Source organism: Zeus faber, assembly GCF_960531495.2.
Source record: "Zeus faber genome assembly, chromosome: 6".
Classification (NCBI taxonomy): Eukaryota; Metazoa; Chordata; class Actinopteri; order Zeiformes; family Zeidae; genus Zeus; species Zeus faber.
Window position 1 is genome coordinate 16612087 of NC_137201.1, and position 27863 is coordinate 16639949.

General features: G+C 44.2%; 2 protein-coding genes across 2 annotated transcripts; one reads left to right on the forward strand and one right to left on the reverse strand.

Annotated features, from left to right (window-relative positions):
- Positions 1 to 2152: 2152 nt before the first annotated feature.
- Positions 2153 to 11306, forward strand: polg (polymerase (DNA directed), gamma). The gene is made up of 22 exons (XM_080002088.1): positions 2153 to 2960; positions 3063 to 3258; positions 3346 to 3513; positions 3645 to 3791; positions 3917 to 3996; positions 4104 to 4286; positions 4418 to 4560; positions 5122 to 5245; positions 5345 to 5569; positions 5650 to 5767; positions 6594 to 6668; positions 6791 to 6910; positions 6989 to 7149; positions 7352 to 7405; positions 7512 to 7629; positions 7745 to 7880; positions 8531 to 8777; positions 9506 to 9628; positions 9738 to 9906; positions 10249 to 10457; positions 10546 to 10706; positions 11207 to 11306. The coding sequence occupies exons 1-22, from the start codon at positions 2389 to 2391 to the stop codon at positions 11269 to 11271; spliced, it is 3594 nt and encodes a 1197-aa protein (XP_079858214.1). The 5' UTR covers positions 2153 to 2388; the 3' UTR covers positions 11272 to 11306.
- Positions 11307 to 11320: 14 nt separating this feature from the next.
- On the reverse strand, positions 11321 to 26365 carry fanci (FA complementation group I; the record flags this gene model as incomplete). The annotated part of the gene is made up of 37 exons (XM_080002087.1): positions 11321 to 11429; positions 11872 to 11967; positions 12069 to 12164; positions 12311 to 12382; positions 13017 to 13076; positions 13177 to 13233; positions 13333 to 13517; positions 14067 to 14163; positions 14270 to 14335; positions 14837 to 14964; positions 15068 to 15119; positions 15205 to 15321; positions 15530 to 15606; positions 15767 to 15933; positions 17046 to 17225; positions 18157 to 18315; positions 18433 to 18554; positions 19291 to 19494; positions 19603 to 19704; positions 19802 to 19870; positions 19948 to 20070; positions 21006 to 21120; positions 21458 to 21528; positions 21612 to 21742; positions 21825 to 21912; positions 22306 to 22486; positions 22594 to 22730; positions 22821 to 22898; positions 22985 to 23117; positions 23196 to 23281; positions 24122 to 24245; positions 24432 to 24473; positions 24660 to 24717; positions 24864 to 25017; positions 25402 to 25532; positions 25987 to 26059; positions 26276 to 26365. The coding sequence occupies 37 exons, from the start codon at positions 26363 to 26365 to the stop codon at positions 11367 to 11369; spliced, it is 3984 nt and encodes a 1327-aa protein (XP_079858213.1). The 3' UTR covers positions 11321 to 11366.
- Positions 26366 to 27863: the final 1498 nt, after the last annotated feature.

Genomic DNA, 27863 nt, shown 5'->3' on the forward strand with positions numbered 1-27863 from the left:
GATAGATAGATAGATAGATAGATAGATAGATAGATCGATATATAGCAAAGGAAGAAATAACACCCACTACAATATTCTAAATATGCCCTTTGACATCTTAATAGAGAGAGAGAGAGAGTGATAGTGTTTAGCTTTCACTGATCCCTCACCTTGACAGAGCAAAAGTCAAGTGAGAGATCAGGACTCAGGGGTGGCGATCAGGGCAAAATGCAAAGTTTTTTGCTGATGCAACGAAGAGGAGGGAAGGAGGGAATAATGACGAGAGAGCTGGGGAGGGAGGAGAGGAGCGAGGAGAGGAAATATCCATGATGGATACAATTTGTTTTTGATAAATGCAATTCGTCTCGCATACAACACGGAGGCAAGCCAAGCGCTGTGGTCACTTTAATAATCACGTTATTAAACTCTTAACGCTCTTAAACTCCACCCCGTCTGCACATGCGCAGCAACTGAAAGAATTGAAGACGCACACGTTTTCCTCATTTCCAGCCACTAACTGACCGTCATCCCTCTGCAGATCACAGCTCCGATCTGTTTCGAGAAGAATTTGGGCATAGAAGTTGGAAATAGAGAGTCCGTCGAGTGTCGTAAATGCAAAAGAATATAGCCAAGGTGTGGGAAATCAAATGGCTGAGGTCTCCCCCGTTTGTCGGCAGGAATGCCATTTTGAACTGAAGGCGTCGCCGCTAGAGGGCGCACAACTTCGTCGAAATTGCTAGCGAGACAGGCGGACAGACAGACAGGTAGATAGACAGACGGGCGGAGAGACGGATAGATAGATAGACAGACAGACAGACAAATAGACAGACGGGCCCCATCTCAGCTGGTGTACAGCTCCATTGGAGGCTGGAGGTTCGCTCCGCCGACAACCACCCAAACGAGCGGATGAATCCCGTTTGGCTTCGTTCAGAACCAGTTTTCGTGTGATTTTGACAAGCGGGGCTTCCAGGCGGAACGCGGGGGAATCAGCCCCGTGTGCCGGGGCCGCTGCTATGCCCCGTCAACGTGGAGGACGCCGAACGCTCGCATGTGTTTTGCAAAACGCGTATTTGCACAATTTCCACCGTTCAATCGCACGATCGCATCACATTTCCCTTCGTGAGGGCCGTTGCCTTGTAGTGCGGACTGGTGACTAGTATATATATTAAAAACAAAAAAAAGAATGCCCGGCCGTCTCAAAATAAATACATGCAATATACACAGACGATAACAAATGATCTCTGTGCAACAGATTAAAGATGAAGGGCCCAAAAACAAAACAAACAAAAAAAAAAGGTCTGAGACAGGGGCTGAATCAGAATCCGTTTTATTCGCCAGGTATTGTTTAACAAATACGAGGAACTCGTTTCTGGTGAGGTTTGGTGCATTTCGCTCCAGACCCTTAGCAAAACAAATAATAAGAGAATAAAAATAATAAAATAGAATAGAATAACAAAAAAAAAAAGTAGAGGGTAAGCAAGCGGGAGAAAATTAGGCAAATGATTAATACATTTTTGCCGCAATTGACTCGCTGCATTATCAATAAATCAGACGTTTATATCACGCGGATTGGGAGTCTTTGTACCAAGAAGACGCAAAAGGGGAACGACCGCGGCAGGACTCGAACCTGCAATCTTCTGATCCGAAGTCAGACGCCTTATCCATTAGGCCACGCGGCCCACAGGATGTAACCATCGTAACCACCGTGAGAAGATCACAACGTTCGGTGAACCGCGACGTGAATCGATCGGCGTGAGTGACCGAGCTGAACTCACCGCAGCGATCGCCTCGCGCTATTAACTCACAGAACGGAAACGGGGGTGGGGGGGGGGGGGGCTGGTTCGCTTGAGCGGGTGCAGCGAGGCCCGGACACGTGGGGCCATTCTGCACCAGGAGCACAGCTGTTGAAGAGCGGTCGTTTCGAACTGTAGCGCCAGTTGTGGCGTTCGGTTGCACCTGTCTGGCGGCTTTACCGGCGGTGGGTCGTCCCGGCCGCTAGGGGGCGCTGACACGAGAACCTGCCAAACCGAGGCAGGAAGCGCCTGCGCTCCTGCGTGACCACCATGTAGTATCCCCACGCTGCAAGTGTAAGGTTGTCTACTTTCATTTGATAAAATGTATTTTTTCGTTTTCACTTTGTTGTTATTTTTTATCAATGCTGCTGCTACTTGTATTTTATTCTCATCTTTATGTGGAGTAAAATGTCCCGGCAAAATGTCAGTAAACAATGCCAGGGCTATGAGGATACTGATGTTGACGTTGGTTAGTTGTTCGTCGCGCTATGTAACAGACACCTCATCATGACCTTTCACCAGCTTGACCATTGCCAGGTGTTGTTGTTGTTGTCGTCGTCGTCGTCATCATCTCTCTTCCAGTTATATCGTCCGAGCGTCTCAACTTTGTGAGGCGATGCTGCACACTCTGCCCTGGACCCTCCGGAGGCCCCTCACCTCAGTCCGGTGGACATGGCCCCGTCCCTCCTATTCCACCAAGCCCCAAAGCCTCCGGGGCCGGGTCCCCTCCGACACCCGCTTCAACCCGCTGAACGTCCAGATGCTCTCCAAGAACCTGAAGGAGCAGATCTTCCGGGGCCTGGAGCACGAGTACAAAGAGGAGGAGGTCGAGCGGAGCATCAGGCACCTGCGGACCCACCAGCTCTGGGGGAAGGAGGCCTCGCTGCTGGCCGACGTGGAGCTCAAGCTTCCCCGCATGTACGGCGAGGACATCGACGGCCACTTCCGCGTTCTGGCCCAGAAGCAGAGCCTGCCCTACCTGGAGGCTGCGAGTCAACTGCAGCAGGCCGTGCTGCCTCCCATGCCCCGGGAGTGGGCCTGGGACGTGGGCTGGACCCGCTACGGCCCGGATGGGGACACTCAGCGGGTGGACTTCCCCGAGGAGTCGGCGCTGGTGTTTGATGTGGAAGTGTGTTTGACAGAGGGGCAGTGTCCCACACTGGCAGTAGCCATGTCCCCCACTGCCTGGTAAGGAAGAGAGAGAAACCTTAGATCATGTCACAGAAGGAAGTATTTAAAAAAATATATATATCTCTTTTCGCAACTGTTTTTTCATCTTTTTCTTCTCAGGTACTCTTGGTGCAGTAAGCGGCTGATTGAAGAGAGGTATTCCTGGTCGAGCCAGATCACCCTCGCTGACCTCATACCGCTGGAGACTCCCAATAACTCAGTTCGACCTCCAGGCGGTCAGTGGATGGAGAGGCTCATTGTGGGCCACAACGTCAGCTTTGATCGAGCACACATCAAGGAACAATACCTGCTAAAGGTGAGCATTCCTGGGGTCAATATGTTGAGTAGACCTTACCAAGGTTGTTTTTAATTTTTATTCAGGCTTAAAATGTTGTCTTCTCAGGGCTCTAAGGTGCGATTCCTAGACACCATGAGCCTCCACATGGCCATCTCTGGTTTGACCAGCTTCCAGAGGACATTGTGGATGGCAAATAAACTGGGGAAGAAGAGGGGGCTACAGGAGGTGAAGGAACACATCAAGAAAGTGGGACAGAGAAGGGAAGGTCCAATGGTTGGTGTCCTATTCTAATCATCTTTTTTTATTTAATTTTTTTCGACTGCAGTTCACGTTTTAGTTCTGCAGGAGCCGAGTTTTAAGTGTTTATTGTTCTGTATGTTTGCATTTTTTCTACGTTTGCATAGATAGGCTCCTGGGATTGGGTGAATATCAGCAGCATCAATAACCTGGCAGATGTCCATGCTTTGTATGTGGGAGGGCCGCCGCTGGAGAAGGAGGCCAGGGAAACATTTGTAAAAGGCAGCATGGCTGATATCAGGAACAATTTCCAAGTGAGACACTACGTGAAAATTCTGTCTGCCAGTCTATTCCTAAACAATATCAGGGTCATCCATCAGTTAATTTCAGTGGCTGCTGAGATTTATACTGATAATTAAGGGTTTGGGGCCACCTGCAGGCGCTGATGCAGTACTGCGCCTTAGATGTCCACGCCACACATCATGTCTTCATAGAGCAGCTGCCGCTCTTCATGGAGAGGTTATTTCATTGGTTATATTGAAATAAGTCTAGGAAGTTGATACATCTAATTTGAAGGGGTAAAACGTAGCAATTTATTTATCTTTTATCCATTTATTTTTTGTCAGGTGTCCTCATCCAGTGACCTTTGCAGGAATGCTGGAGATGGGCGTGAGCTACCTTCCCGTCAACCAAAACTGGGGGCGTTACCTGGAGGATTCTCAGGAGACTTATGAAGAACTCCAGAGGGAAATGAAAAAGTCTCTGATGAATCTAGCGGACGATGCCTGCCAGCTGCTGCAGGATGACCGGTAACAACGCTGCATCGCCGCCACATCTTCTGATAAATGGAACCTCCTGGATCGGGTGTGTCTCTCTGCGCGTCAGGTCCGTTCGTGGGATGCTGGATTTGAACATATTGGTCTGTTAATGATGCTCGCAGATACAAAGACGACCCCTGGCTCTGGGATCTGGAGTGGGACGTGCAGGAATTCAAGCAGAAGAAAGTGCTGACGAGCAAAATGAAACGCTCCAAAGCAGAGGCTGAGACAACCACCTCTACTCCTCTCTCAGAGCACGAGGAAGGTTAGAGCCTCAAACCTCAGGATACATAGAAGAATAAGGATTTTTTTTAAGCCTCTTTTGTCTTTGAGATAGATGTTGTTAAACCAATCAGAAGTATTTAGGTCACCATTCCTGCCAACATGTTCCACAGTTGATTTCACTGATTTGAACACTAGGGCAGTCGTTATCGTGAAATAGTGGACGATTAATTGTCATACAAACATTTTATGCCACTATAATAAAATAAAGCAGTGTGTCTGCCTACCTACTGATGGAAAGTTATTGATTATTATTATTATTATTACATATATATATTTTATTATTAAGTAGTAAATACCATTCTATTTATTGCATTATCAAAAACATTTGCTTAAATTTCCTCTTAAATTGGGATGGAAACACGATTGTGGAATCCAACAATTTTAGCAAAAGATCGCAATTTGCTCAAATGTGTGTGATCAGTAAACTGCATATTCTTGGTCCTTAATCCCACATAATTGGCGACCTCTGACCAAGATGATCGCTTTCGATCTCTGTGCTAAAGACTCTAAATGACTGAAAGTCTCAGCCCTGTACCGTCAGACCCAGGTCCCCCCTCTGAGGAGGAGATGTTGGGCCCCTGCCCCAGCAGGGCGGCTGTGGAGCAGCTCCAGGAGACGGTGAACAGACTCCCCAAGAGGAGGCAGCACCTGCCCGGGCACCCAGCGTAAGATCTTACTCCTTTCCTCCCTTTCCCCCGTTCATTTCAGTGTCATTCCCTGTTCAATTTCTAGTCATGTCTAACCCTTCTGCGTCCTGGCGCCAGGTGGTATCGTAAGCTGTGTGAGAAGATGTCCGCGGAGGCCGGCTGGTCGCCCGGACCCTGCCTGATCAGTTTGCAGATGCGAGTGACTCCCAAGCTGATGGGCCTGACGTGGGACGGCTTCCCGCTGCATTACACCGAGCTGCACGGCTGGGGGTACCTGGTGCCCGGGCGCAGGGACAACCTGGTGTCCCCAGGGCCGGGCGCAGGGCCCGTGTGCCCACACAGGTACCAGTGAAGTAGAAGCAAAGTTAAAAAAGTGTTTACCTTCGCTTATCAACAGCGGGTGACACCCTTTTCTCCCGCAGAACGATTGAGGACGTGTACAGAGAGCACTGCGAGCGGAAAGGCAAAGAACAGCCCGAGTACGAGGAAGCCGAACCCCCCGATGACCTTGTGTTGACAGACAGCTCCGTGTGGCAGAAGGTACACGGTGCTATGGGAAAAACACTTTGTAATAATAATAATAATAGCCTGGTAGTTCATACAACAAAGAAGGTAGTATTCAGACTATATCCCCCTTACACAATGGGTTTATGGTCTTCCGTTCTTTCATCCATGTTATTTTTCCTGCTTTATAGACGACAGGGAATGAACTCTCATTTATCTCTTCAGAAAACAGACTTTTGTGGCCAAATCGGCTGCACAGCCCATTCACCCTTCAGAACGATGAAAGTTATTGGTTAACTACATATGATAATCTTGAATATGATTCACATGCCACTTGACTGCACATATCTGTATATACATAGTAGCCTATCCCATACACATAAGTCTATTCCCTTTTATTTCTATTTTTGTACCCCCACTCTGTATTACTTTCTTGAAAAAAAAAAAAAAAAAAAAGTTTTTATTTTATTGTATTCTATATTATTCTATTTACTAACTGCATTACGTTTTAGGAATCAGTTAGTTTCCGTTAGTTAGTCAGGTAGGAATTAGGTTAGCTATTATGTCTGTCAGTCTAGAACATATTGTGCAAAATCACCGGGTGCGTTGCAAAGACATTTCACTGCATATATGTATGAACGTATGCATATGTACGTGACCAATGAACCTCTTGAATCTTATACAGTGTTTAATTTTATCTTAGAATTTTGTCTGGCTCTGTGGTGTTGATAAAGTGATAAATGTTGAGTTGTATATTCTTGCAGTCTATTGGCCAAACCCCTGAGTATTCTCAGCCGCACGTCTCGTTCAGATGCATCACAGATTTTAGGTGGGAGATGATTAGATGTGTTTTCATGTTTAGGTGGAAGAGCTGAGCCACCTGGAGGGGAATGGACTAGAGGAACATGGAGTGAGAGTGACGAAAGTGAAAAACAAGGTGAGGAACACGGTCAGGCTACTTCTGCTTTGCCTAAATAAGTCGTTTTGTCTTTTCTTCCCTCGTTGTTTGGATTTCATAAGAATTGGGTGATGTATTATAAATATATTTTTCTTTGCCAGTCCACATTCCATGATCCCCACGACTTCCCAGAGGAGAGCAAGTGCCACTATCACCATGGAAACGGTCCGCACAACGACGTCGACATTCCTGGCTGTTGGTTTTTCAAACTGCCTCACAAGGTGAATTCACCAGCTAAACTTTTGTGATTACCTGCGGATTTTCTGCACTGTTAATCTTAACAGAACGTCCCGCATTAGGATGGAAACGCCAACAATGTGGGCAGCCCCTTTTCCAAGGACTTCCTGTCCAAGATGGAGGACGGGACATTGAGGGCGGGCAGGGGCGGAACCAACGCCACGCGGGCTCTGGAGATCAACAAAATGATCTCGTTCTGGAGGAACGCCCACAAACGTATCAGGTACGACATCGTCGCTGGTATCACTTCTGAGTATGGGTCATAAAATCAAGGTTCTTACCAGGTCCTTGAAGTGCTTGAACTTCATCCTCAGAAGTGTAAGTACTGGAATACCTTTAAGAATAGCCATTTTTGTGCTTGAAGTGCTTGAAAAGTCCTTGAAAACCTGTGATATTCTAAGTCTGAAATCTGTGGTGTCCCTCAGCTCTCAGAAGGTGGTGTGGCTGCGAAAGGCAGAACTTCCTCGCACCGTCAGCAGGTCCGTCTGCAACACAGCTCTTCTCAAAGCCACAGATTTATTCGAAGGCATGTAATGAGTTAAATTGATTTGAAGTACTTTGGAACCTCATCGTATGCCTCTTAAGACATGACCAGTACGACGAAGAGGGACAGTACGGCGCCATTCTGCCCCAGGTCATCACCGCAGGAACGGTGACGCGCAGGGCCGTGGAGCCGACATGGCTGACCGCCAGCAACGCCAGGGTGAGAGGAAGCGCAGCGTCTGCTTTTCTTGTCGGTGACGGGACTGAGATGACCCGGATGTGCGTTTCTGCATCATTTTAAATGAATCGACTTCTTCCTCCTCCTCCCCCCGCAGCGGGACCGCGTGGGCAGCGAGCTGAAGGCCCTGGTGCAGGTCCCGCCCGGCTACCACCTGGTGGGCGCGGACGTGGACTCCCAGGAGCTGTGGATCGCAGCCGTGCTGGGAGAGGCGCACTTTGCCGGCATGCACGGTACGTTGTCCCCGGCGTCGACTTTCCTGAAGCGCTCGCTGGCGGTTGGGCTTCGCCTGTGAGCCCTTGCTTTGTGTTTGTTAATTCTGTGTGAAATGGTCTGAAGTGCCTTTGCTTTAATACGAACAAAATATCGAAAAAAGGAAGTTGCTTCCACAAAAAAAATCGGTGGTCATACGAGATCTTTTCAAGGTAGGCCTCTCCCCGTATCGTTCAAACCTCAGCTATCAGCTTCATAGTTTCACAAATAATTGTTGATTCAATTGGGATGAGAAGAAAGAAAATCACTATTGTAAGGTCAATGAAGCCTAGTCCATTTCGGCTTTAGGCAAATTCAAATGCTTTGGTATCAGTTTGAGTAGAATGATCTCCGAGTCAAACCGATAACTATGGTAACACATGTTTTTATCAACCATACTCAATTTTGCCTTATGTATTTGTTAAAACAATGACACTTCCGCTGTTGCAAATACAATTAAAACGTTCCACATACAGCAAAATTATTTAAAACACAATAATCGGGGGTAATGTAAAATGTATGTGCTCACTCGCATACATTAAACGGGCCAAAACCCAATTAATGGGTCTAATTAATGGTCTTCTAAAGGTTTCCCCCTGTGTTTATCAATACATTGTGCGTGTGTCGTCAGGCTGCACGGCGTTCGGCTGGATGACGCTGCAAGGGAAGAAGAGCCAGGGCACCGACCTGCACAGCCGCACGGCCGACACGGTGGGCATCAGCCGGGAACACGCCAAGGTGTTTAACTACGGACGCATCTACGGCGCCGGGCAGCCCTTCGCCGAGCGGCTCCTGATGCAGTTCAACCACCGGCTCAGCCAGACGGAGGCTTCCAGCAAGGCCCAGCAGATGTACGCCCTCACCAAGGGCGTCCGCAGGTACACGCCAGGGAAACCGCACAACGGTTGGGTACCAGTTAACTTAAAACCCGGTATGCAGAGCAACTACTGATGTGACTGTAAATGATTTCTGGATTTATACTTTTTAGATTAAATTTACTCTGTAATTCTACTTATACTTAGAAGTTGTCCCTTAAACATTTTTTGCTCTTCAACAATCGGCTGACTTCTACTTAAATAAAATAAAAAATACAATTAAATAAGTCCTTTTTTTTTTGGTCTATTTGTATATATTTAACTATTTTTATTTTTGTTACTCACTTTACATTCAATTTTAATTATTATTCCACATTTATTCGGACTGTAATGCTTTTTTTAAATGCTAATCATCTGTAGTGAAATGCACCAAACCTCACCATAACAAATTCCTAGTGTTGTATATGTAATTGTACCTGGCGGAATAAACTGATTCTGAAATGCATCAAAGGCAGGGTCAACGTGATAACATTCTGGGCATAACTTCTTATTAAATGTATTTTATTTGAAATGTTTGATAATTCTGCTGATTTAGGTGATTTAATATATAATGTGTAGCTCATGCCCGTTGATTGGAATGTAGATGTAACATGAGTGTTTTCAAAATGAATACTCAATAGTTTTCGAGTACAGTTTACTTTGCTTATAATATAATTATTAATTTAAATATATCTTCTACTTGTAATTGGGGAAATATTGGCAAGTCATTCTCGCTCTACTTTTTTTGTCAGGTATCATCTCTCTGAGGAGGGTGAGTGGCTGGTGAAGGAGCTGGGTCTGGAGGTGGAGAGGGAGGAGGATGGCAGCGTCTCTCTGCAGGAGTTACGCAGGATCACCAGACTGGCGTCGCAGAGGTGAGAGCGCATCTCTCAGCCTGAAGGGGCCTCCTCACTCTCATCGTCCTTTTAAAAAAAAAATAATAATAATAAAAAAAAATCCAACCACACGCGCTTCTCCCTGCAGCTCTCGCCGCAGGAAGTGGGACATGGTGGGCCAGCGCGTGTGGGCTGGAGGAACCGAGTCGGAGATGTTCAACAAGCTGGAGAGCATCGCCCACTCCCCCCGACCGGCCACCCCGGTCCTAGGATGCAGGATCAGCAGAGCGCTGGAACCCAAGGCCGTCAAAGATGAGGTGACGGCTACATTCTACCATTGCTTTAAAAATGTTTACAGTTTGATTGCAGCATATAATTGAAAATAGAGCTGAGGAAGAGCCCTATTTCATTTGTTTATACTGCAAAGGCAGTCTCTGTTGATGAAAGAACAGAAATATCCCTGAACCAGTTACCCCAGTATTCAAATGTTTTTGTGCGTGGCTATCTGAGCTTTCATCTAACAGACTGTGAAACTGCAACGTTGCAGGGGCAGGTAAGGAAAACGGTGAATCAAGGGGGAAACAAAAAGAATCGCATAGCTCTGTTTGCCCGAACGCTGATCAGAGATGAAGCCATGAACCGGTGTGCTGTGCTTTCAGTTCATCACCAGCAGAGTGAACTGGGTGGTGCAGAGCTCCGCGGTGGACTACCTCCACCTCATGCTGGTGGCGATGAGGTGGCTCCTGGAGGAGTATGACATCGATGGGCGTTTCTGCATCAGCATTCACGACGAGGTGCGCTACCTGGTCTGCAGCGAAGACCGATACCGGGCGGCGCTGGCCCTGCAGGTCACCAACCTGCTGACACGGTACGGAGACCGCCCGTCCTCTTCCTTGACGTTCGCCGCCTCCACCTAACCCCCCCCCTCCCCCTGGACATTCTGCCTTCCCCTGCAGGTGTATATTCGCACACACATTGGGCATGAAGGACCTTCCTCAGTCCGTTGCCTTCTTCAGTGCGGTGGATATTGACCAGTGTTTGAGGAAAGAGGTGACCATGGACTGTGTGACGCCCTCCAACCCCACCGGCATAGAGCGCAGATACGGACTTCCACAGGGTAAGGGTTTCAAATTTGAGCGACTGGATTAGACACGGCGCTAGTTCTAATGGTGGTCACTTTATCAGATACTAGTTGTGTATTTCACATTATCAAGGCACACTCACTCAGTTATTTGTTTGACTATTACAATTAATGTTTAATCTGGAATGAAGTCAATTTTAAATGTTTGTGTTCGCACATAATTCGGATTATAATAAATTCATTTATAAATATGAATGCAGCTAAAAAAAAAAAGAGGCAAGAATGTCATTGTATAAGGTGCTGAAACTGAAGTAAAAAAAAAAAAAGAAAGCAATCAAACTCAATGCTTAACATATTTTTAAAATACTGGAACGACACAAGCTTGTTTAATGGCAAACAAACCAGAAATCAATTGTACAGCATGAACATGGAAAACAGAACTTCACAATATTAACAACAAAAAGAACGTACTGCAACAGAATAGTGTGTGAGGAACACAAGGTATAATTGTTAAAGCATATTTAAATCCTTCGCAGGGGAAGCGCTGGACATCTACCAGATCATCGACATCACCAAAGGCTCTCTGTCCAGAGGGAGATAACACGGAGGTGCAGTCCCCCGTCGCACAGCGCGGGCTGTACTCACATTCTGGACCAGGGAAGGAGCTGGAGGCCAGTGGAGCCGAGCAGCCGCCGCTCACTGTTTCCGTCTCTTCTTCTGTGGTTGCTGGGTTTCCTCTTGCTCCTGTGAGGCTGCGTCCTGAGGAGGAGATGAAAGAGGGAAAGAGTTGGATCCTGTTTACAACCAAAAAAACAACAACTGGGATGGAGGCCGGAAGAGACTGCGCTTGGACCAGAATGCCGCACCAAGCGGCGAGAACACGCCCCTCGCACGCCATGGAATCAGGGCTGGGTATTGACGTAAACACCAAAATTTGACGTCGGAAACAACAGCTTGAACAAAGCGTAGAGTACGTCACATCACTGTTATTTAAGTTGGAGACGGCTTTGTTCATGATCAACATTATGAAACAATACAAAAACATCAAGGTTTATAGCAGCTGTTTCTGGAAATGCCACCGAACCAGAGAAGGGACCAATATGATTTAAAAAAAAAAAAAAAAAAAAATTGGGTGAATATATCATGCCCTCGCCGCGGGCCTTTCGAGTCCTGTTGCAGCGGTCGGAGAGCGAGCATTTACCTCCTGGCCGTCCTCCTGCAGCGCCGTCTCCAGCGTGGCAGGGTTGATGCGGAAGTCTCTGGAAGTGCTGAGCTTCATGTACTGCATCAGGTTCACCTTAACGACACACGTTCTGCCGTCAAATATTATTGTGTCGAGTATCATTTAACGCCGCTGTGTACTTCCACGAAGCCCCTCTCTCTCTCTCCCCCTCGTACCTTTGACTTCTTGGAGAGGGTGATGAGGAACTTCTCGTACTGTTCGATGCTGAAGATCAAGTTGGGAATGGACTTTGTTTCACGCAGGAGTTTGGCCTTGCCGGAGACAGGCGACATGGACATGTTCATTGCTGTTTTTTTTGTTTTTTTTTTTTTCCCCTTATTTAAATGCGATATTAAAGTTTCTTTATTTATATTCCAACTGGATCAACAATTCTTTGAGAAACTTAAACTGTTCTTACGGTGGCTGCTATGTTGGCCTCGTCTCTTTTCTTTTTCTTCTTCTTGTCGTCCACTGCACTTATCTCTCCGCTCTGAAGGAGGAAATGAGCACTTAAATAAAAAAAATTTTAAAAACTTTTTTTTTTTTTTTTATTAAACACTAATGCTGACCTGACCAACGCTGCGCATCAAACGGAGGAAGCACGGACGGAAATGTCTTCCATCCTGATACAGTGAAATGTCGATTTGCTCGCTGTGCAGCTTCAGTTCCCGATATGATTAAGACTCCCAGTGTGAGTTTCTTGACCTGAACAGGTTTATTTTTTAACTCTTTCCCTTTCATGCCTTTTTCACAATTTATGTTAGTCATGTGCTCTCAATGAAAAGGGAGAAGGGATGGTTTAGAATTCATGTTTGAGCCTCGTTTTTCAGTGACCTGTGACGTTGCTCAAAACCGCTGCGCCATTATGTGAGATTTAAGTCCAAGATGGACGTGCGTTCAAGTGCCTTTGGAGCTGGGTGAAGCCTGATCACATCCGTTAGAAGTGGAGGAGCTCTACTGAACAACCTCTCGCAGGGTTCGGTTCAAGTGGGAAAACATTGAACAGCGGGCAAGTCCTGAGGATCCGGAGCTCAAATCCACCGCGTTGTGGAACTCATTTCTAACTCGCAAACTAATATTCCCGCCGCGTCCTTTCAGTTCCGGTGGTGTGGTCCGAGCTGTACCTGCACGTATGTGATGAAGGAGTAGCACTGCGGTGTGAGGTAGGTGCCGGAGAGCTTCACCTGGAAGAGGAAACCACAAAGACCAACCTCGCGATGAAGGCATGAGTGCATCAGAAGATCAACTTGTGTAAAATAAAAATTAAAACATTTTCATGCTCACCAGCTTTTCAAATCGAGCCGGCAGCACACGGTGGTGGCTCGTGCACAACTGGATGTACTGAAATACAGAAAAAAAAAAAATTTAAAAAGGAAAAATAAACACTAGGAAAACACAACAAAACACTTCAAAGCGGTGACATCCTGCCGTGACGCGTACGTATTTCACCAGGGTGGTGAGCGTGGTGTAGGTGCGGCTCAGCTCCCTCAGCAGCGTGTCGCTGCAGCCGCCGGGCAGCAGAGCCGTCTGGACCAGCTCGTTCAGCGCCGTCAGCAGCGTCCCCAGCTGCAGCGTCACCGCCTTCTCCACCGGGTCCTGCTGGCCGTCCGCCTGCGAGCCCTCGGCTTCACAACCCCACAGAGACACAGGAAAAAAAAAAGAAAAAAAACTGAAAATTATATTTTTGTTTATGTATTTATTATATATATATTTTATTTTAACTTAAAATCTTCTGTGGTTTCGATCATTAGGAGTCCTGTTGATCCAGCCTTGGAACTGGGCCATTACTGGTGATGCCCGGAAAGATCCTGTCTAAAAATATCTTTGTTTATGGCATTTTTTCATTTTTATATAATGGATAAACAATATCACATTTGTTTCATCTGTTATGCCTTTTTTTTTTTTCTTTTTAACCTTATCTATCTATATCTACAGTGAAATATTGGACAATAACTCACTTTAAGCTTCCTGTAGACTTCACTACATATCCAGTATCTTTTTGTATGTATAGTTAAATCAATATAATAGTCAATTTGTTTGTTTGGGATCTACAGCCCCTCTTAGCCTATTTTTGAGATAATACCTTTAAGTATATTTTACCCTCTTTATTGCAGTGTCTTGTCCCATTTTCCAAAGTATTTATTAATGGCTTTTTTTTTTTAATTTTTTTTTACCAGCATTGTGTTTTTCTACGGCGAGCTGGTTTTTCTTTTTGGCAATCAGCCAGTCCACTTCATCCAGCACCTTGTCCACCTGCGACAGCACCAGCAGCTGAGACCAGAGATCAACAAGTGAGCGCAATGGAAAACACCCTCCGTGCGTGGATATTTACTCCTAGTTTGTTGCTCGTGGTGGTTTTCAAAAAGGCTCCTCTCACCGCTGTTGTTGTGGCAGTTTTCATGTTCACAATGGCAAAGTGGGACTGCTTCTCCACCTCCACATCCTGTCAGAAAAATGTAATGATTTTATTCATTGAGAGAGAGTGCGAGAGATCAGACATCCTCAACCTTGAGGTCGGGCCCCGCGTGGGGCCACTTGATATGCACACTGGGTCATTTCTATTGATATTTTTTTTCACAACTTTTTTTGTTAAATAACTTTGAGATATATAATCAATTTGGAGCTCCCTCCACACTGATGGAATAAAAGTAGCCAATGCAATGCTCAAATGTACTATCTGCAATCTTTTAAATAACGCACCGTTCCTTTTTCGACATTAAGAAAGATTCTTGTTTAGCTTCATTTCATCCTTTGCTTATAGGCCTAAATGTAAAATTGTGATGTTGGCTCCAAAATAATAAGCGGAAAAAGAGAGCACATTTTGTGAGCTTAGAAATTGAGAAATTTAAGAGCCTTAAAAAAAAAAAAAAAAAAAAAGTTGACAATCTATAGATATATTGTCTTGATTAAGGCAGCGTATTTCAGTCAGTAAGTGCATACACACCTCATCAATGTCTCCCAGCTGGCTGTGGATGTCTTGGCAGAGCTCCAGCAGGAGGCTGGCAGGACTCTTGTAGAGAACATGCAGACCGAAGAGAAGGGAGAGCAGGCCCTTCGTGAAAGCGGTATCCTCTGGAAAAGAGAAGAGAAGCCACAATGCAGAAATGAAAACTCAGAAACGGAGCATATTTGATGTTGACAAAAATAAATAAACAGATAAATAAATAGGGCTCACCAAAACCGGTCTCCTTGCAGATTTTCACCGTGGAAGTGACCATCTGGACAAACTGTCCGATGTGACAGACAGATTAGAAAGTCGCCTTTCCTGTGATGAGTTCTAGGTAGGGCGGTGACGCTGCAGAGGGCGTTTACCTGCGGGGACGACGGCTCCAACTGGCGGGACAACGTGCTGAGGATGCTGACCAGCAGCTGGGCCTCCTTGGTGTTGAACTCATCCTCTCCTCTACTCAGCTGGGTGAACAGCGCCCTCTGTGGACGGCGAGGCGGACATGCATGGCAGGTGGAGAGCGAACAGATCCGATATTAGTGATAACGCCATGGTACTGACCATCATTTCAAATGGTCATATTAAGAGGACACTTTGGCCTTAGACATTTTAGTATTATTTAATTTGTACCATAGAGACTGGTTTAGTACCTTTTGAAAAAAAAATTATACATACAAGGTTGACACAGACCTGAAACTGTCGGATGTAAAAGAATGTGATCTCTGTGACGTTGTCGCTATCAGGCCCCGGATCGTCCGCTGTGATGTCTGGGTGAGGGTTAAAAAAAAACAACATTTAATTTGGATTTCTTTTTTTAATGCTGCTCTGAATGAAGAGAACTTAAATAAATATAATAATAATATAACTGCTCTTTGTATGAAAACTAATAGTAAGAGGATAATAGGGGACTAAGCGTGTTTATCTGACCCATGGTGGAGAGGAGCTGGGCCATCCTGTCCGGGTGGCGCTGCAGGCAGGTGGTGAAGACGCGGAGCAAAGCCTCCAGACAGAGCAGAGACAGGCTGGAGCGCTTCTCCTTCCGCCCGCCGTCCTCCACCGCGGCGGGGACGTTGGTGTAACGCCACATCAGAACACTGGAAGTGAGAGAACCACAAACGACGACGCGAAGTGCGTTGTTTTTGATAACATGTGAACAGATTGTGAATTGACAAACGGCTTTGCTCACCGACAGACCATCATAACGGGAAAAAATAGAGCAGGGCAAGATGTAGTATTTGAAGGTGTACTATTTGAATCTTCATTGTTTTCTTCTTTTAAACCAAGAATCTCATAGTCGTGAAGACAAAAACAATAAAATCTCCAAATACCATCACAAGTCCCCCGGTGCCATTTATACAGAAAGCTCTCTGCCACTTACAAAACATGCCGTAAAGTGCATCTTGCATCTTTTAGACGTTCCCATATTTCACTGAAGCATTATTACAATCCTTATTTACTTTGTCATGCACAGGGTTCATTCTGGCATTACAAACCTAATTTCAAGGACTTTAAAGTACTTTTTAAAGCACTATTTTTTTTCCCCCCATTTTCAAGGACATCGTGCAAAACAAATCAAGTGTATTTTAATGTAATGCTGGATTAATTTTACATTTCACTGGCCTTATCTGTTGTAAAAGCGACTCTGGAAATGTTTTATTATGTTACGATTTGAATAACAAAACCAAGGGGAATATTCCAGGTTTTCCTTTTTTTTTTTCCCTCTTCCCCCCCAAAGGACTTCTCAAGCACTTCAGCACAAAAGTAGGCCATTTTCAAGGTATTGGAGTACTTACATTTCTGAGGACAAAATTCAAGTACTGATAGCAACCCAATGACCTGGTAAGAACCCTGCATGTACTGTGTATAATGTCTCACACTGTGTCATTCTGAAACAAGTTCCTCTGCAAGGAGAAATGTCATTGGTCAAATAATGAGTACTGGTTGTAGAATGTGAGTATAAAACAAATGCACAAGTATTGGACTATTGGAAAGATTGCCAATTACCAAATGCACCGGAGGAGAGGTTATTTCGTTTCTATTGTATGAGGACGTAAGGAATTACAGCACATTGTATTCTTGAGTCTGTGTTAATAAAGTGAATAAGGAAATCCCTACAGCGTAACCCCATCATGAAGATCTTAAGCATCAAGGAACTTTTATTTTATTATTTTTTTTATAAACGGCGTTTCGGAACCCTGGCTCTGACCTGGTCATGTCGCAGAGGAAGCGGAAGGTCTTGTCGGGGTTGTGTCCGTCCGGGCCGTCCGTGTGCCCGGTGTCCTCCAGCTGCTGGATCTTCTGCAGCGCCACGCTCACAGAGTAGCGTAGGAAGTCGCCGCTGGAGCGCAGGATGGAGAGCGCCTCGTCCCGACTGGGGGAGCTGTCCCTGCAGGGTGGAAACGATGACATCGACAGGTCGCAGTTACTGGATGTATCACTTTAATATGAATCAGTCGTGTTTACGTCCAAATTTAAGGGCGACTCTAAAACAATGTTACTTTCCCATTAGTTGTGTTGAAGTCAATTAACTCTAACTGTAAATGACAAAAAAGGTTTTTAAAAGGGGAAGTAAAAAGATAGATGCATTTATAGTCTTAATTTGTAAAAATAAATAAATAAATAAAATAAAATGTATTTTGTTTATTCACAAATGTCTATTAAGTTGAAAGGCTTCGATTTTTTAAATAATTTGTTCATTTGTAAAAAATGCCTTTTCCACTGTTGAAAACACGGCTGCACCACCTGACGTTTTGAGGCTTTTAAGCCCAAAAACTCCCCAAAATGTGGTTTCCAATCAAGCGTACTTTAAGGAGATTCTTTCTATTTTACATGTGTCTTCAAATGCAGTTTATTTTAAGGAGAAGTGATTTGGACACAAAAAAGACCCTTAAGCAAATGTTCATGTTCCAGTGTCAATAGAAAGCTCTTCTGTTAGAGGTAGATTATTTGTCTTAATACACTAGTGTAAGCTTATATTGTGATATGTCATTAAATTAACAACATTTTATGCATTATGACAATTAAATTAAATAATTTAAGTATCAGTGTCAATAATTAAAGTATGACAATTAATCGCTAACTAAAATTTCCTGACTGTGACAGCTCCACACATATAGACACAATAAGGAAAGATGAAACAATAACATTTACAATATTATTATTATTATTATTATTATTGTTATTAGGAGGTTTGACTCATCAAAAAAAGAAAAAAGAAAAAAGAAAAGATAAACTGCCAGTGTGAAGTTTTTAAGGGGACAAACCATTTGACGGCATCAGTCCTGGACTACAGTGAACTATATTCAAGTTGTGTTCACCTGAACAGTGTGGTGAGGAGTGTGGAAACGAAGCCCATGGAGAGCAAGCTGCGTGGGGGCTTGGAGGAGACACGACCCTTCCCCGATTTCTCCCTCAGGATTTCAGCGAGTTTGTGGTAGCGGTGAAACAGCTCCAGCAGCTCCTCAAAGCGTCTTTTACTGGAAATAAAATAAACGCCCTTGAATGTACGAAGCACCGAATAATCCAAAAGTCTGGGGGCGAAAGGTCAATATGACTAAAAAGTGGTTTTATAGTGTAAGTAAATCAAATCGTACCTGTAGTTTGCTTTGATAAAGTTGTATTCGATCAGGACTTCGTACATTCCCATCACCAGCACGGCGTAGATGCTGTTCTTCACCCCGACACTGGATGTGACCGAGAACTCCGCTGACTTGTCCTGGTCAGCGCAGGGGGAAATGAAATAACACGACCAATGAGAACATAGGACGAGTCCAGACAGAAAGCTCCAATTCACCACGGCTGTAATAAATCCCATGCTAATCTGATATACTTAAAGGAATACTCCAAAAAGAGTTTTCAGGTATTTATCCATAAGAATCCATGTTCCCCCCCCCCCCCCCCCCCAACGTATCTGTAAAACCAATGCAAGAGAAACAGGCCAAATGCATATTAGTGTTCCGCATCTACATGGTGTTTGATAATTGATTGGTTTAGAACCGCGGCTTTGTCAATCTTCTTTTAAATGCAACGCCCCATGGTAGAGTCAAGGTAATAAGAGCTGGAATTCACCTGAAATCCCTAAACTATTTGTGCCTTTTAGTTTGGGCGCCTGGTTTATAAAATCAACATATATGAATTGTATAATAAAATAGAAATCACTTGGAATCAGATCAATTGCAACACTATTGTTTCTTTGATATCCAACCAAACTCGTCACTCTAATTCTCAACTATCTACCCTACCCCTGTTGTTATCATCATATATATTATTACAATAATAACAATAATTCTGGTCTAGATTCTATATATTTTTTTGTGGCAAATGTAAAGTAGCTGTAACTAAACAAACTTTTGCTGACACTCCTACATTCATGGGCAGGATGCTTTTGTATCATAACTACAGTACTTATAACAACATTATCTCCAGTGGGAGCAACTCCTAGAAAAGCATACCAGCTCAAAATCCTCCAGTTCGCTCTTGATCATGCGTCTGGTCACGCTCTCCAGAATCGCATTCAGCTCAGACTTGTATCCTCCCTCCTCTTCGTCCTGCTCGTCGTCGTCGTCGTCGTCGCTCTCGTCCGCGTTGGGGTTGGCCGACAGACGCACGCTCTGCAGCCACAGCGAGCAGTGCACGGTGCAGCTCAGCAGGTGGGCCTGAGGGGGCAGAAACCGGTTTTTCAAGAGAAAAATAGAACAACAAAAAAAACAAAAAAAAACACCTTTAAACCAATGATGATGCGGTTCTTTTATCCAAAGTTCTACCAGAGGCTCCTGGAGGAAGACCTGGTCTCCCTGAGCGGTGATGCAGGGCTCCAGTTTCAGCGGGGGAAGGAGATCCTGCTCCAGCTCGTAGTAGCGCTTCAGCTAAGCACACATTCACAAAATATAGTTAAAAAAAAAAAATCTCTCTCTCTGTCTCTGTGATTAAATAAATCAATGCTCAAAACACACAAACACGCACCTGGGAGAGCAGGGTCTGCATGATAGAGCTTGCAAGTTGGGAGTTCCGGCGGAGGACATCGTTGAAACCCTAAATTAGAGAGGTTAATGTTTTAACATGCAGTGCTTGTGTATTATACAGAAACGCTGGGAGCTTCGTGGTCGGACCTCGTAGAGCATGAGGCGCACGTCCGCCTGCTGGCTCAGGCAGCGACGCAGGCTATTCAGGATCTCCAGGCAGAACGCCTCGTTGGCCGCCGAGTTGTAGCGCGAGTGGACGTCCACTTGGATCTAGAGAGAAAAGCACCACAGAGCGTTTTAACACCCGGCAGAGTGGGGATCATTTATTATCTTCGACGGTAGGGGCTGTTTGGGACCATTAATAATGACATGTACGCAGTGGTGGAAAGTAACAAATTGCAAGTGCTTAAGTATATTTTGCTTAAGTACATTTTTCAAGTATCTGTACTTAAATTCAGTTCCAAAGAATTTTGACTTTTACCCCACTGACTCAAAGCAAATATCTATACGCCTTACTCTAATACATTTCTAACACAGTGGTGTTATTTAAGCTTTTTTATTTTTTTAGTTGGATTTACATTTTAATACAATAGAGATTTATATCCATCCATTTCAATCAGAATTTACATTTATAAAAGCAAAAGCAAGACAAATCAGGATATGCTGAGCACTGAGCTGCAGAAAAAAGGACTAAAAAAGGACATTAAAGAAAACAACTAAAGAAAGAATGATTGCAATTTAAAAAAAAAATAAAAAAAATAAAAAGCAACGGTCTGATAGTCAAAATATTTTAAACAACGTTTCAATGGAAAGAAATCATGACTGTAGAACAATGCAAAAACAATGATTTCATGATTGAAGTAAACAAATTTCATACGGAGCTCCTAAAGGGACATGAGCAAAAGAAATTGGGGCACATGAGAGCCATACCAACACTCAGGAAATAAATCAGCTGAAAAGCAAATGCTCATATAATTACTATTATTATTATTATTTTTTTAAATTCCAATTCAATGCAACAAAAACAAAGAAACAACCTGTCTAGCTTTACTTAGCACCACCTTGCAGTATTTATTGTTACACGAATGTTGTTGTTACACTAATCTCTGTCGCAATGTAGCTTGAATGTCATTCTCCCTTGTAAGTCGCTTTGGATAAAAGCGTCTGCTAAATGACTAAATGTAATGTAATGTAATGTACTGTACCTGGCTGCAGGAGTTTGCCTGGCTGGCTTGGCTGGACGCTAAGCTGCCCAGCACTTTGAAGTTCTTCAGCAGCAGCAGAAAGCCGGTCACTGCAGACTTCCTCCCGTCCAGCTGACTGGTATGGAGACAAATAGTGAGTATGGGAAATTTCTCCACAAATCAAATTAGTGCCTCACCAACAGAAGCCTTAAAGCTCATCTGTCACAATCAGGTTATAGGTTGTTAAATAATTTAAATGAACAGTTTTGTATAGTAACGCAATAATGCATATATACCTAATGCAAAAGTGTTTTCTATACTGTAGTTATTGAACACGGGAACAACTCGACCCAATAGACAGAACTGCAGCTAATTTACATTTGTTTATTCCGGCATTTCTAACATTGGCTTAAAATTCCCCTAAAGTTTAGATGGAAACATTGGTGGTGGTGTGTGAGATAAATAGTTCTCACCTGGAGAACATGGCCTTACGGAGAACTAAGATCAGAGCGTCCTTCAGGGACATACTGACCTTCAGCAGGGGCTGCAGATCAGACACAGAGAGGGTTTCAAACACAGGAAGACAGGACAGTGGGAGGCCGCACTGACACTATGTGTGTTAAGTACCTGGACGGCTTTTAGCAAGCCCTGCACAGTGGCCAGAGGGAGATACGACAGATAGTCAAATGTCTCCGTCACCTTAGAGGACGACTCCAGGAGGATCATGGGAGCCGAGACAACAATGTCAGCAAACAGGTCTAGTGAACCAAAAAAAAAGTGAACAGATTAATAAAAATGGATTCAAGATCACTACCCTCCCAACCTCATATTATATCTCACCTAAGTAGTGATTTACAGGTGAAGCGGTCTTTGTGACCAATCGATTGAGGACTTGCTCCAGTATTTCTCCTCTGATAGGCTCATGCATCTGTATCAGGGAAATGACAATCATTATCCAAAAAGCTCTCACTAAGAGAAAGGGCGATGCAATATTTTACAGATAAAGCATAAAGTTAAAATAAGGGAATTTTGAATTTTGAATTTCAACCTTAGAATGCTGTTGGGTCAAAAATAGCCAGTCTTAAATGTAGTTCTTTGTTTTATTTCTAAGCTTGTACATATTATTGAATTAGATCATATTTAATTCAACTAATTTAGAAACCATGAGCTCACATCAACATAAAAAAGGATTTTCTGGAATAAGAAAAAAAAGCAAAAGTTACAAAATAAAGCAAGAAAAATTATCTGGATAATTTTGACCCATCATATGCATTCTAGAGTAAAAAAAAGTTTCAAATAAAAAATGGCTGGTTGATGTAACCTTGAAGCCCTCCAGCAGGACCTGTCCCCCTAGCCTACAGGCCTGCTGGGTGGGGGACTTGGCTGTGGCGGCGGATCCCTCCACAGTCTTGCCAAATGGCCCTGGCTTGGGCCCAAATGTGTCCATGAGAAAGAACCCCAACTGGACCAGGCCTTGTGTCACATGGTCCCACCCGAACACGCTGCAGGGGCAGAAATGTTTCAATTATCAGTAATGCCATGGAATACTGATAAAGGGAGAAAAAAAAAAAAATGTTTTATTTAAAAAAAGAATCTGTTTTGTCCAGACCTGTTCTTAACCGTGTCGAGGATCATCTGAGCCAGCCGGCAGCTCTCAGGAAACAGGTCCTTCAGCAGCTTGGACCCCTGTTGCAGTTGCTCGTCCTTGAAATTCTTGACAATCGCCCCTTTAAGGATGTCAAACACCTGTCGCAAAACAAGGTGAAAGAGATGAATTATGCGTGAGCCGAGAGAATTGATAGAACAGAGCTAACATTCCTTATCCGTTCCTCTCACCTGCTCCTCGTAGCGCTGGATGCGTGCCACCGAGAGCAGCAGTGCAATGCTAAACGGACACAGGTCCCCGCAGGATATCTGCGGAGAAGGTTGTTCAAGACTTAATTTCTCCTTGAAAATCTCCCCTCCATTATTTATTTATTAATACCGAAATTTCCAGTAACCTTCAAGCTTTTGAGGAACTCTCTCCCAAGCTCGTGGTCAAGACGAATAGCAAAGACAACGTGCAGAATGGTGGTTCCCTCCACGTGCCTCAACTGGTCCTGAGGGATGGACTGGACCTCCAGATCCATGCTCCTGAGGAAGAAGAGCCAAGTTGGGAGGACGACACACAGCCTCCAGAGATACAGGTATTTGTCTTCCTTTCTGACTTACTCTCCATCTTTCTGTTCTTCTTTCTGTTGAAGGTCTTGCTCCTTGAAATAACCAATGACTCCATCCAAGACCTGTTTCTTACAACCCTACCAGACACATTTTTGTTTTGTTTAGTCAACAAATTCCAGCTCTTCCTTGCAGAATAGCGTAATTGGTTATAGTAAACGTAAACACACACATTACTATTAAAATCGACTCCATCAATTGTGATTGACATTGATGACACACACACACACAGAGACAGACAGACAGACAGAGAGACAGACAGAGACAGAGAGAGAGAGAGAGAGAGAGAGAGAGAGAGAGAGAGAGAGAGAGAGAGACTCTCGCCCTCTCCGCTCAGAGCTGTCGAGTAACGACCTGTGATCAGACCTCACTTTCCCGCTCTATATATAAATCTGGTATATAGCAATATATAATATAATCTCATAGAGAAAGATTTTGATTTATTTCGTTTTTCTTAGTTTCTTACTTATATGGAATATGAAAAACATAAACCTAACTCAGAGAATTGGAGCGTTTTTTTAATTTTATTTTATTTTTTAAATTTTTTTTTTTATTTCTCCTCCAGACAGCAATGCATCGTGCGCACTGACCTGTGTTTTTATTGTAGATTTATTTATTTTTGTTTGTCTGTATGAAGTGGATATTTAAAACACAACTGAATTAAGGGACTGTCCTGCTCCGTCACGTTCCCCAAAAGAACCCCAAAAAGAACAGTGCGTCTCCCCGTTGCTATGGGACTGAATTTAGTAAAAACTGGATGTTTTGTGTAAATACTTTCCTTATAATTAATAAATCCTGCATGTCTGTAACGGGGAGACCGCATTTGCCCCATAACATTACTGTTCATTGTATGCGCGCGCACACCCCTCGATAACAATATCAACTGGAATTTTGCACGATCGCCCAAGCTCAACACACACCTTGGCAGATAGAAGTAGTAGCTGGTAAACCAGAGGTGGGATCTCCTGCAGTTCCAGTTTGAGGAACATCCTGAGCACCTTCTCCACCAGGAACTGCAGCTCCTCCAGAGACAGGGGGACATCCCTGAAAAGGGGCAGCCAACAAGATATAACACTGGGTGGATTATCTGTTTAGTGAAAATTGATAAACAATTAAAAAAGGCATTAAGATGCAACCAGGAAAGCAAATGATACATAACCATTTGGAATTTGGAAAGGGAATGTGACTAAGGCCTTAAAAGTTGGAATTTTAGAAGGAAAAGGATCTTGCCTGAACATTGTGGTCAAGTGGATCACAGAGTGTGGGTCCCATCTGTTTGAAGAGAGACACAAATGAATGCTCTGGACACAAGCAAGGGATCATGGTTCACAAATAGCACAGACATTCATATTATGACACCTAAAAGATACCCATTACATAGCACTTCCTCAGAAAACCCATGAAAACAGAGTCAGCGCTGCTTTAGACCAAGAAGAAGTTCAGGAATCAAGGACAAACCTGCTTGAGCAGAGGCTGTTGATCAGTTGTTTCTTGTATTCCTCGCCACTGAGCTGTCCTGAATGTATGAGAAAAGCCATTGTTAAACACAAAAGATAAATGTCCTACTTGTAGGTAAAAGAAATAATAATAAATTAAAAAAAATAAAAATAAAAATACACTCAAACTGTTACAGCTCAGAGCACAAAGTTCTCTTGCCGTTACCTTTCCCATAGGACAAAGCCTCACAGGCTGCAAGGGCCGTCAGCACAGTGGGGAACAGTTCGAGGGACTTTCCGCCGCCCACCTTGCCCGACTTGATGGCTTCCACAAAATTTGAGGCCAGTTGCGCCAGAGACGCTCCAGACAAATGATGAGTCTACCACAAAGAAAAAATGGTGAGAGGGACGGAAAGAATGGTCAGTTTATCGAAGCCATTACACGAGACTTAAGACACAAGGGGGTGAGACGTCTTAGCGGTTTTGAAAAAGTTGCCGTGGGTTTTCTTAGAATGCTACAAGACAAACTGCCTTTCATGCGCACGTCACATAAACATCCCACCTTAGTGGGACGTTGACTGTTTAATGTCCCAACATAATTGTCATTTGGATCAGTGAAGTCATGATCGGTGGGCCATTACTTGAACAATAACGAGAATAGTTAACATTACAATCAGATGAACATATCGACTTATTTATATTTGTCTTACAGAAAAAGGTCTAGTGAATAACAAGTGTGTGTGTGTGTGCCTGCGCAGCTCTACCTCGAGCATAAGCAATCCTATGATGTCAGCGGCCACCTCGGTCTGGAGGTCTCCTGAGTCGCACAGGGGGATGCAGTGTTGGTAGAGGAGCAGTCTGCGCTCAGATCCCTCAGGGTCACCGGACGGAGAACCTGGGAAAGAGGTTGGACTTGAAGGCCGCAGGGGCAACCAAAGCTTGCACACGCACGCGCACGGTCACGCGTCTGCAGGCGTCAGAGTTCAATTTTAAACTTAAAAAAAATTAAATAAAATAAAAAGACGATCCACCCCTCTCGTATTCAGCGATTAAGTAGAGGTGGGAGCCATACAGTAGGTACAGTAAGTATTAGGTAGAAGCAGGGTGAGTTATAAACCAGATGACTCCAGGAACTGTCATTGCAAGCGTGAATGATACTGGGATAAATATAACAATTACTTTCCCCACAGATCTTCAGGCGGCGAAGTACAAGGACATCCGCCTCACTTTTAAGGCCCGGTATTTGTAAAAGTGAATGTAAGACATTTGAAGGACATGCAAACACCCGGAACGATTTGCACGTGTATAAATTGAGGCGACACACTCGTCACCGCTATGTGCGAGCTTACCTTTGAGGATGCCTTTGATTGTTGCTCCTATGTTCTTACCCTTCAACGCGCTGTTGGTGACCACGGCGGTCAACTGGGGCAGAGAAACAGAGGCGAAATGTTCAAGGGGACCGGACTCAAACGAGGCCCCACTCTTATTTATCGCCGCGCGTCGGGCACCGGCTTAAAACCCCCACCTCGAATGCGGGTGGAGCAAACGGAGCGGTTTCGGAAATCCGACGAACGTCAAATCATGCGGCGACTGTGACGGCTCGGCGGACGAGGCGGAGACGGACGGAGGACGGCTCACCTGGTCGCTGGTGAGCGTAGACAGGTACTTCTGCAGCGCCGCCGCGTCGCCATCCGACAGCGAGGCGAGCCGGTCCATTTCAGCCTTCATGGCGAGTTATACAACTTGCACGTCCGGGGGGGGGGGGGGGCGCCGTAGACTGGGGACAGCGACAGATACAGCTTACGGTACATGATGGAAGACGTGTGTTGTGCCTTCGTTCTATATGTTCAGCTTCTCAGGCTGAGCGGGTTACCTGTGTTGGAGCTGAGCGGACGTTCCTGCGTGTGTCTCCCACGGCGACGGGCGGCGACGCAGCTTTCCAAATGTTTTGCCACTTTCCCGCCATGGACAAATACTTCCGGGTTTTACTTCTTGGTTTTTATATATATATATAATATACATTTATATATATATATATATATATATATATATATATATATATATATATAAATATCTATAAAGAGAGAGAGAAATGTAAATATTTATATAAAATATTTAAATATTTTATTCTACTATTATATATTTTTATAATTTATATACAGTCGAGGTTTGTCGTTTTTTCTTAATTTAGGTTAATAACAACGGGTGTTTTAAGGGGGCCACATTCACTAAAACGTGAAACTTTTTTAATGTATTGACAAACTCGCGATTTGGACGTAGCAACGATAGGTGTGTGTCTAAACGAGTGAGACTCCATGGGGCTAGTGGCGCAATGGATAACGCGTCTGACTACGGATCAGAAGATTCTAGGTTCGACTCCTGGCTAGCTCGGAATTCTTTTTTTTCTTTTTTTTATATTCCTGTAATTGCAGTGCACGTACACGAAGCAAAAGATGCGGATAGGCTGTACATTTCGAACAAACGCGTCTTTTCATTTCCATCTTTGTAAAACAGAATTATTCCAAAATTCCATCATCTTTCACCGCGACGTCCAGAATTGTCCGTCTTTTGTCAGCCAATGAGTGTCAGGTTTTTCCGCCTTTCGCAGAGCGACACACACACACACACACACACACAAAAAGGGATTACGACGATGAAAAACTTCATACACTAACGTTTTGAATACCGCTCACCATTTAAATAGGGTTCGATTTCGAGGTAGCTTCACAGTAAAGTGGGAAAAAAAAGGTATGACGATTAATAAATCACTCATTACGTCAAAGAATTGGCATATTATTTCCTAAATCAATAACATTGCTATGAGGGGATGTGTACAAAACTTGCATGTGAATGCCACCGTGGAACTGGGTGGACAGAGTACCCGGTGGGGGTGAGGTGAACTTTTTTTTTATTTTTATTTGTAGCCGTTGATCACGTTCCACGGTGTTCAGATTTATGGCGATTCAAAGTCAAAAGTCCGAGTTGTACTGTGCTTGTGATCCCCCTAAAAGAAGTTGTTGTGTCTGACGCGACACATGAGTACAGATAGTATTTATGATGTGCCTCGGCGCCTGTTAATAATCTATACGAAAATCGAATACGCCATGTTAATGTTAACATAACGCGCCAGACTGTGGATTAGAAGGGTCGAGGTCCGATTCCCGGATAGCTCAAAAAGTATTCCCTCCTGTAGTTTGAAGCACACGAAGCAAAATTGATTCCATAT

Excerpts from the sequence above, each read along its gene's own strand:
- polg (XM_080002088.1), top strand. The coding sequence starts at position 2,389 with ATGCTGCACACTCTGCCCTGGACCCTCCGGAGGCCCCTCACCTCAGTC. Across the intron at positions 5,246-5,344 it reads CACCTGCCCGGGCACCCAGC|GTGGTATCGTAAGCTGTGTG; the intron begins GTAAGATCTTAC and ends TCCTGGCGCCAG. Across the intron at positions 9,907-10,248 it reads CCAAGGCCGTCAAAGATGAG|TTCATCACCAGCAGAGTGAA; the intron begins GTGACGGCTACA and ends CTGTGCTTTCAG.